Source organism: Falco rusticolus, chromosome 7 (assembly GCF_015220075.1).
Source record: "Falco rusticolus isolate bFalRus1 chromosome 7, bFalRus1.pri, whole genome shotgun sequence".
Lineage (NCBI taxonomy): Eukaryota > Metazoa > Chordata > Aves > Falconiformes > Falconidae > Falco > Falco rusticolus.
In genome coordinates, this window is record NC_051193.1 from 45,716,622 (window position 1) to 45,727,289 (window position 10,668).

Genomic DNA, 10,668 nt, shown 5'->3' on the forward strand with positions numbered 1-10,668 from the left:
TCGGCTGCACTTCCGAACTTGTTGCTTCTTCAATGGCATTTAAACCCAGATCTGTGCATTCAAACATAGCAAAACACATACCTATCTCTAGGAACATCTAGGGCAGTGTTATAATCCGGTGGCCCTCCAGGCAGCATATTGAAGAGCAAGTGATTTGTGCCTCGATCCCACCTAAGGCAAAAGAAGAAACAGACAACAATTAGGAAGGTGTTCTCTGCATACGGATGATAAGTTCTGTCAAAGCCTAGCTCTGCCATTGACTCACAGCAGCCTCCCCTCCTGCATTAGCCTTAGCTTTTTCCACTTTGTGTTCTTTAAATTCACACACTATAGTTTCAGTAAGTACCTGGGTAACTGTGCCAAAGCCTGAGCTGTCTCCTTGATACGGAGTGTGTTTTGATTGAGGACATCTATAGATGGCACAAAAAGGCAGGCCCGGTTGACATCATCAGTGTAGAATTCACTGTCTGAAACAGCAGTCAGCAGCTCATTGTATTCCCTGGAAATGGTGTTGCTCACCGATGTCCCGAATTCATCCACATACTTTTTCAGTGAGTAGATGTATACCTTAATTTTGTTTTTGGGATTGAAGCCACATCGATAGACATCGAAGCAGGTGTGCATCCTGCAGCTGAGGTCTCCCCGCTCAGGAATGGGGCTATCAGCAGGAAGCCTGATCACAGGCACATCATGGACACTGCGTTTTTCAACAGTCCAGTCACTGGACGACTCAATAGAGTGAGGCCAGAACTGGAACATTCCTGTGGCAATTAGACCAAGCAGAACTATGGAAAAGAGAGTGATGTAGTAGACGCGATGCTTGGTTTTCATCCTTGGGATGAGGGCTGGACCCCGGGTGTTATATTTGGCTGACGCACACATAATGGAATCAATTACCTCTTGTCTCTATAAAACAGAAAGAGAGAAGTTTTAGGATGAACTCTGGAAGAGATACATGATTGCCACAATGCAGAGAAACATCCAGTTAACCCTTTCAAGACAGGTTCTTTGCCTTGGCAGATTACAGTAAAAATTCTTCAGATGCTCATACATCCCACCAGAATGCAAAATGCCAACTGGGAGTGCCACTGGGCAAGGACAATATGAGGCTGACCTGCTAGGCCTGGCTGTAAAGGAATGATGTTGGCCAGTTAACAGTCACAAGTCAGAAAAGCACACAGCTTGGGCAGCAAGGGGAGGAAGAAATCTCAGGCACTACAGAAGTGGCGAGTCCTCACGGGTACCACTCCATCTACATCTAAGTGTATTCATAGGGAATACTAAGAAAAAAATAAAATACACATCTACATGTGAAGAGAAACAGCCTTGATACACTACAAAGGGCTTACAGCAGGACATCATGCAGAACTTAGGAACATCATATGCTCCTAAGGTAAAGGTGCCTTCAAACCGAATTTTACAGGAGCCCCACCATATCTGACTGGAATGATGCTAAACTACTTCTGGCAAGAAAAAGGAATAAATGTCATCTCTGTCAGTATGCCTTTGAGGGAAATAAAGTGTTCTATGAGCTGACACTGTACTCACACTAAGAAAAGCATTTAAGTAATAGCTCACTGTAGTCTGACCAACACTTGTAGTTAAAAACACGATGTAATAAAAACTATCACAAACCAACTCACACAACTACTGTCACCTTCGATGTGTCTTACAAGTTTTTACACACAGAATTCTACTTCCAGCAAGAGGCAATTTATATTAACTACAGACTGAAGAACCAGCTACTTGTTGCATGCAGAAAACTGTTTATGTTTTCAACTAAAACTTCCATAATGAATAAAATCAACATGAACTCTCCACAGTGGGACCTTCTTAAATGTAGTAAGCATGTTCTCCCTGAAAAAGAATATAGATGGTACAATTATGTGTTTTCCTTTTGGACAAATGGGATGTTATTTTGCTTTGTGAGAAAACAAAGTCTGACAGTCAATTGTACGGCAGACAACAAACATGAACAAAAGTATCAAGAAGGCATTAAATGGTCTTTATAACAAATTGGGTTACGTTCATTTGGCAGGGCTTAACAAAAGACTGTTAGGATAGAGTGGCTCATGCATGAAATGACTGCACTTACACACAGCAGCACAAAAATAACCTCAGATGCTAATATTCCACTTTTAACAGTGGCTCTCACCAATTTACATTCACATTCTGATTCTGGAGATGGAAACGGAGAAGCCTCCTGTACAAGACCATACATGCACGCTGCTGTTATCAGGGCGGATGCCAGAATGCTGCACTACCATTCACTTTATAACTAAATACTTTCCACAGCCTTCTGACCATTAACCACGTTATTCCTCCTTTCCGATACAGCGCCTCAGCCACCTGCGTTATGACAAACATTACACATTCACAGCCAGCATTTGAGTCACCCATCAGTGCTGTCCAGACTTAAGCCAGGGGGGAAAAAGCCTCGATGAAGCGTCACTCTCCACCCAGGGAAACGTTTAATCGCTTTGACACGGCCCCCATCCCACCTGGGCAACCTGCTGGCACAAGACAAGACCTGCTAGCGTGTGGACTATTAGACAGGAGTCAGACGCAGCAGCCAGGACGGTGGCAGAAAGGCGCAGGGCCGCAGCGCAGCGGGCGGTGACAACCGCCTGCGGAGGACCCAGGCCCCCCGGGGCCGCGCTGCCCGGCACTGCCGGCACACAGCCGGGCCCCTGCCCGCCGCGGCACCCCCGCCTCCCGCTTTCCCTGCCCACCGGCGGCACGGTCACCTTAGGAGCCGCGGCCAGGCCCGGGAGGCACGGCCCGCCGGAGCGGGGCACGGCCGGGGCTGCCGGCAACGCCCGCCACAGCCCAGGGCGGGCCGCGCCCCCGCCGCCGCCCAGACTCACCTCCGCCCGCAGTCGCTCGGGCCCCACCGCCCGCGCCGCCAGCTCGCTGGCGGCCCCACGGAGCGGGGCTCGCCCGGCCGCCGCCACCGTCGCTCCCCGCCGCCGGGCACCGCCGCCTCCCGGCCTGGCAGGAACGGCCGGCGTGCGCACGCGCGCGGCCCGCCGGCGCCGAAAGAGCGTGGGTGTCCTGCCGCGCCTCCGCGAAGCGCGCCCCCGCGCGGCGGGAGGGCGGGCTGCAGGGCGGGAGCCGGCCCGGGGCGGGGCGGGGCGGGGCGGGGCGGGGGGCCTGAGGCGGGGCGGGCCAGAGCCCCGCCCACAGCCGCCAGGTGCGGGAGTTTGACGCCCCGCTGAGCCTGCCGGTGCGTTTGGCCCGGTTTTGGCGGCAGGAAGCCAGTCCTTCCAAACCGCCGGCGCTCCCCGGTGAAGGCTAATCCCTTTCCTCTGCCCCACCTCTATGGCCCCAGCCCCACCAAGGCTGGCTTCGCACCTTGGGGAGTTTTCTTGGCCTTTGGTGACTTTCCTGCCTGCACTGCACTGGATTTGGCGCAGCCCGGTGAGTACAGCCTGGCTGTGGGGTTTGGGAAGGCCTCTCCCTGCTGGAGGGATGCTTCTCCGGTCACTTCACTGGGACAGTGTTAGTGTTTGTCTGGGTGTATAAAGTTTGTACTGATGAGACACCACCACGCAGGTTTTCCATGCCTTTGCATTTGTGACTCACTTTCTTCCAGTTCTGTGTGCCTCTCCAAAACTATTTTGTGCTTTCTTATTGACCAAGGGCTTCTGGGTCATGTGTGACTTTCCAGTCTGCTGTATCGTACTACTGAAGTGGGAAAAAAACCCAAACCTGTCTGTCGCATGCCGGTCCAAGACCGGAGTGAGGTTCTGCTTGTATTCTTGGGAACAGAATTAAGACTCAAACCGGAGTCAAGAGCCAAGGAACTTTTATTTGCCTGACAAAAGGCTTGCAAATGCGAAGGAAGGAGAGTGACAGATAAAGAGAGAAAGGAAGGAAAGAAAGAAAGAATGAAAGAGTTCACAGCAATAGCTACCACCCTAGAGCTGCGGCGTCCCAACAGTCCAATTCATTTCCAAGTCCAGTGGGGGAACGTTCTGTCCGATATTGGTTGGTTCCGTTCTTTTATAGGGTTGTCACGAGCTGTTCTGCTTAACCACACCTTCCACCCGGTGGTGGTGTGCGTGCCCAATACCATCAGGTGATTCTCAGAGGTCTTCAGGCCCCTTGATCCCCCTGACCCCAGGTCTGGATGCGTGCACAGGGGTTTGGTTAAGTTTCTCAGGGTTAGCTCCCCCTGCCGCTCCGTGATGTCAGTTGGTGGGTTTCCTGCTTTTGACAACGTTGAGATAAACCTCTGCTGTGGCAGTGGTGTTGGCTTCCTGCCTTAATGTTGAGATAAATATTTGCTGTGGTGATGGTGTGAGTTTCCTGCTATAGCAATGTTGAGACAAATATCTGCCGTGGTGATGGTGGTTCTCACCAACGCAGTCTCTTATACCTTCTCAAGAGCAGCTTGAACCAAGCCCTCTCCTGGCAGAAGGCAGAGCAGGACAAATTCATTGCACAAAGCTTCAGCTGTGCAGGAATCACAAATACTGATTTCATTCTCAAAAATGGGAGATTACTTGGTCTGTGGGCAAACAGACCTTGCGGGGGAAAAAAAAAAATAATAATCATAGTCATTTAGGTTGGAAGAGAACTTCGAGATCATCAAGTCCAACCATTAACCCAGAACTGCCAAGTCAATTGTTAAACCATGTCCCTAAGCAGGTAAGATGCTGCAGCTGAACCATGCACAGTGCAATGTCACAGTGGAGTTGCTTCAGCAGTAGCAGTGTAGTGTCCCTGCATGTGGCACCCGTGTTCTTTATCTTTCTCTGATCTCTGAGCTGATGCCAGCAGACCCTATGTTGAGTGCTGCTGAGGTAGAAACAAGGACGACTTTACATCTCCCACCTGTAAACAGTTCTCACCTGTTTACTGGCTCGCCTCTCCTGCTAATCTGAGGACAGATAAGGGCTGTTTGAGGAGCAAGTCCTCTGCAAAGCTGCAGGTCTCTAGAGAACATTGCAGCAGCCACTGAGCTACCGGAGCTCAGTAATATCCTGCCACGCTATCTTTTCCTGCTGCAGCCCCTTTGGTTGCCTGATTTCTGGGCCAGAAACATCTGCTCCCTGCTGTCTGGGATACGAGGCAGGCCACCTCTGTTCCTGTCCTGTTATGCTGGGTTGTTTGAAAGACTGTTACCATGTGTATCTCTGTCAACTTTTGCTGGCCTGAAATGTGTTATTATTCCCCTCTTCCATTTTTGTTATATCCATTTTTATGTATTTGTATCTTACGTACAATAGTGAGGTGATGATGTACTATCTTATAACGTGTTTGTGAAAGGATGGGAGAAGGCTTGTATCTGTCCCTGTTTTAAATCTCTGAACTGAGTCTCAGTCTCTCTCTCATATACACACACAGAGTACAGTGTCCTTAAGCAGTCTTGACTGTCAGCAATGGGTTAGTTCTTTTCCATTTCACCTGCCCTTGGGAAAACAGCTTTCTGCAAAGCTGTCCACATGCATGCGCAGACAGCTCAGTACTCCCACAAGAAAGGAGAAATGCTATCACTGCAGTGCCTTCGCTTCTTTCTCTCAACCTCTTCTCACACACGTAGCATAGCAGGTGATCTAGCATTCTGCTCAGGCTCGCTGCTATCTCCTTCATCCTTTTTGTGACATTCAAAGCCAACAACAGAAAGGACTCATAGGTCTTAAAGCATCCTTTCTGAGGGCTGGTACTGGCTCTTCCCTCCTCCCCAGCACAAGTTACTAGGGTTTGTTAGAGCTCATGTTTCTGTTTTTAACCCATCAGCTCAAAATTGCTGTGAGCTGCCCTGTTCATGTATCAGAGGCAGGAACTCTCCTTCTGGAAGGTGAATGGACTGTGTATTATTTTGTGAATTGGAAGGGGCACCATTCATGTGCTGGGGCTGCTGGAACAAGCACAAGATCCCTGCAGCCCTGGGACTTGTTACCCCAGCCGTGTCTGGGTGGGACTGAGCTGGGGAGGTGGCTCCACAGCCACCCAACGTGACAGGGACACTGGCTGGTCCACGTGTAGCCGGGAGGCCAGGATCTGCCAGATGCAGTCTGCATCAGCCCAATGCAGTGCCCGCAGGCGCTTCCTTTGCCTCCCCTCTCTGCTAGGGAAAGTGCATCAAATCAACTGTAGCTGAAATATTCACGGAGGATTGATCATTGTTTCATCCCTGTAGGAACATTTGGAAAGCAGCATGATTTTATTAAAAACTAGAATTAAAAAAATGCAAGCAGCATCGGCTATTGTATTTCAAAATAGCAAGAAAAAATGGAGGACATAGTCTGTTTTGATAGAGATTTCCCTGAAACCACATTAGGGAGCCTTTTTATATTCTAGTGATGTAGCCAAGCCAGACAAGTCTGCAGCACAGCGTCTATTTTTAGACTCCAGGTTGCCATTTATAGCTTGTAAAAATATTCATCAGCATCTGGATAACGGGCTATCATTTTTTATAAATGCACAAGAGAAATCAGATATTTCACCTCTCTTTGCTTTGCCCTTTTATGTCCTGCCTTTAATGATTCTTTGGGGGTCGTCTGGGAATTTGTTTCTAAGGGCTTTACCATCACACCATACATTTGCCTGCTGTCGCATACAGCATCGTGTATTTTCAGCTAGAATGGTCAGTATACAGAAGAGAAAAATGGTCAGAGAGCCTTCTGCTACGGTGTCCCCACACGCATAAAGCAGCTGCATGTAAGATTATGGTGCACCTTGTGCAGTCGGTGCTGGAAGCAGGACAGTCTGAAAACACCTTTACAATAAAAGAAGATAATTTTAAAAGGCAGGCATGAAGGGGCAATGGCTTGGGGACATCTTTTCCACCTTATTTTCAACCCATGGCATAGCATAACTAAAAATCATAGCTCAATTTTTCCTTCTGAAGAATTTGTTAATGGCTACTACCAATATACAAGGTTCTGGACTAAATGGAAGAGTTTCTAGTATAAGAGAAAGCAGGATATTATAACAGCCAGGTCATTGCCTTCCTTCACTGTTTTGTCTTTTTGTGAGACTTGTTTATGTCTTACAACCAAATGATACCCTTGTTTATATCAGTTGAGTCTATAATTAATCTGATCAATAAACTGTATCTAGCAGACAATTGCATGGTTTTGTCTCTTGAGCCAGTCCATCATATACCTCCAGGGCTGCTGGTTTGTGACTGATGGTGCTGGTCAACACAGTGGTCTGCCTGGTGTCTGTAACTCTACATCCTCTACTGCCTTCATGAATTGAAGAGAAAAAGCAACATAAATATACTTTGGAGGTCTGCTGCCATAGCTCCCACTGAAGGATGTGAGACGTGAGGAGATTTGGTTCAGCAAGGGTTCCCTTCAAAGAAACCATAATGTAGCAGAAACATGCAGGTAGAAATGCCCTGTTAGTGTACATTTCCCCTTTGCTAAAGCTTTCAGCTGTCACGGTTTGCAGATGCATTAATCTTTAATCAATTGAATGCTTTCTGCAGTGAGGTATTCAGGGAAAGAACAGGTCATGACAAGCATTTGCCTAGAATATCTAAGCGCTTGTGCATGAGCTGTGCCATCAGACCTTGCTGGATAGCAGCAGGGAATAGACAGAGAGCTAAAAATAGCCTTTCCTTGCAGTGTTTTTCCAGTCTATTTTTGATTCTTCATTTTGATAAGGTCGACTGGCAATTTGCTAAGAATAACCAATTCCGGCAAACTGAGGACAAAAAGTAGAGTATTTATAACCACCTCAGACTTTTTAGTACATTTGTTGGCTGCAGATAATCTAGTATCTTGTCATCAGTCAGTTGCCAGCATTTTATGTAAGTTGGTAACAAATGAAGCATTAATAGGAACAAAGAACAAGTGTATCTTGCCACTCTGATTTTTGCATCTTTTTGTATACATATCCTTGTGGGTTACCTTGCCTTGTTCTTCGTGGTGCAGTCTGAATCATTTCAGAAAGAACCACAACAATCCCGTTAGGTCAGCCTATCTTAGCAAAATAGCAGCATATGTAATTAAAAGCACAAAAGTAGCTTTACCCTTTTGCATGCCTGATACTTAAGACACAGATATTTTCAGGGGGTGTGATTCATGTAGCTTCCTCCGTGAAAAGGTTGTATATCCAGCCCCTGTGTGCCACCATCTCTCTGACGAAATGAAATCCCCTCTCTGCCAGCAGCACAAGAGTGACAGAGGAATTCTGTAACCAAGTAACTGGAGGAGGACTGCAGAGAAATTGTCAATATTAAGTGATAATTTGACCCCAAGGCAGGTTTTAAGAGACTGGCTGGTTATGGGAATTGGGGTTGCACAGAGCAGTCAGCACAGCTGTGTGCTCTGATGGTTGCATTCTAATAGAGAAATACAACAATTAAGGTATTAGCATTTATTTAGAAAAAAGATCTATCATACAGTACATTTGAGCAGCTGCCCTTCTTCAGTTAAGGTAGAGAACTGTTAAATTATTAGTATTTTCCCTTGCAGATATTTTGCTTGGGATCTATTTCATTTCTGTAAGGGAAAACTCATCTTCACAGATTCATTCCTTAAGCTTGCGTGATCCTTCATAAATATTTATCTAGAATTGGCCCCATCTATGCTGTTCACATAACTGCAATGTTATGCAGGTTAATAATTTGGAGACTCACAGATTCTCCCCTCCCACAACATGGACACATCAAGAGTAGACCCGAAATGTATGTTAGGGAAGTGTCTATGACTGAGAGCAGTGCTATACAGGAAATTCCCACCTCTAACCTAAAACTGCTGAACATTTCTCTGGAGTAGAGAGCGAAGGGTGGGGAACAAGAGAGACTGGAACACAGCAAGGACCATGAAACCATCTATGGTCTTCTCTGTGCTCATATGAAGAATAATCTGACCACAAAAATTGTATGCAAAGTGGATTTTATCATCTTGTTTAATTACATTGGACACAGACACAAGCAATGAAGCACAGTGTTATGCTCATCCTGATGGTATTTCTTATTTTAGATGAAATGCAGCAACTCTAAAAAAATGTAGATCTGACTGGCTTCATTTCAGGTACTGCTTTGTTTGCCTATTGCTTGACAAACTGGTAAAAGTAAAAAATGCAGGGCGGACAGTCCATCATTATTTTTTTTTTTTTCCCCATAGAGATTTGCCACACAGGAAAAAAAAAAGCCATTAGTAATAATGATGAGAAATAGTGAGGAGAGAGAACATCTAACATGGAGGTAGCAGAAGGAACAAACAACTTGTACAGGCAGAGCCTTTGTTTTTTCTGTCAGGATATTCTTACAGCAAATAAGAGTTGATTTAACTTCTATATACATATATACAGAAATTTCTAAATGTTTACCAATTCTTTTCAACCAGTAAAGGCCACTTTTAAAATTTATGGGTTTTGCACAGTCAGAACAAATGTTGCTTATTCCAACAGCAGGCTCATAACATCACATTTCTCTCTATTCTCATTTCCAGTTATTGTTTCTGTGACTGAGCTAACAGTCCTAAGTGGAGAGCTCAGGCAGGTGTTAACCTGAAAAAAACATGGAAAATATTCTATGCAACAAAGTGTATGTCTGTCCTGTTATTTTGAATTACAGCAAGCTCAGATAGAAGTGACTTTGGGCCATATTATATTAGCTGTGAGGGTTTTGAAAGTGCATTACACCCTCTTTCCTGTGGAGAGGTGTGCTTTACTAGCTGCTTCCACACAGACACAGTACAATAAACCTGCTTTTGAAGCAGTAAACATCTACAGGTGAACAACATATTAATTGTTACTGTTGCATATTTACACACTCCAGCCATAGGAGTGACCAGAACACCAAAAGAAAAGAAAATTAGGGGTCATTAATGGATTGAGTTTGTTACAGGAATCCCCTGAAATACCACTTCAACTAATGCTTTATAGAGTCTTACCTCATTCTTCATTTCAAAGAGCTTTCTCCCTACATCTTTGTTGCTTGGACCCTCCTTGGGATACATAAATAAGAGGGGAGCAAACCAGTAAGGTCATTTATGTTTTAGCTGTACATCTTGCCCCATTCCATTAATACCTGTCTTGTGCTATAGCTTGCTTTGGGGACACCCAAGAGCAAATGGAAAATAGATTATAATACTCAAAGAATGTACTTAAAAATATTGTACATGGACAAATACCAAACTAATAAGCAAATATGATGCTTATAACTATCTCTTGTACTCACCAATCACCTCACTAACCTTGCCTCATTGCTGGCATCTGAGAGAGTGATCAGTTACTTCTAACAGCTGCCACATGCAGCACCATCATCTCCTCAGCCACTGGTCAGATTCTCCTCGCTGTCCAGGAAATTCTTTACCATCACCTCACCAAAGTGCAGTTGCATTAATTATTTGCTACCTCTGCCTTAATAATTTGGTTTATGATATAGACATATGCTTTTATCACTCATTATGACATGCTTATCTGCCCAAAGCTGCAATGATGAAGGACAAGATCAACAGAGCCACTGTGAGCCATTAATCATGGACATCCCACCTCATAAGGTAACCGTAAAATGAAAGCCATTTTAAAGACTGTATGAAAGAATTATCTGAATTTCCTGTGAACTCTCAATACTACCCTTCTCCTAAATGATCTACAGAGAAGAAATCTAAGCAAGATGCATGTATTTCATGGGACCAAGGATTGTTTTCCTGCCTTTCCAATCTCATACTGGAGGCTTGATCAGAAGACTAGAAGACA

At 45.6% G+C, this 10,668-nt stretch overlaps 1 protein-coding gene across 1 annotated transcript in view; it reads right to left on the bottom strand.

Annotated features, from left to right (window-relative positions):
* Window positions 1-3,008, bottom strand: part of EXT2 (exostosin glycosyltransferase 2) — an 81,518-nt gene extending 78,510 nt beyond the window's left edge. The window contains exons 1-3 of the mRNA XM_037394092.1: window positions 2,868-3,008; window positions 347-906; window positions 82-171 (exon numbers count right to left, since the gene is read on the bottom strand). Coding sequence (XP_037249989.1) covers window positions 82-171; window positions 347-882 — 626 coding nt within the window. The 5' untranslated portion in view covers window positions 883-906; window positions 2,868-3,008. The remainder of the gene's footprint in view (window positions 1-81; window positions 172-346; window positions 907-2,867) is intronic.
* Between the last annotated feature and the right edge of the window lie 7,660 nt (window positions 3,009-10,668).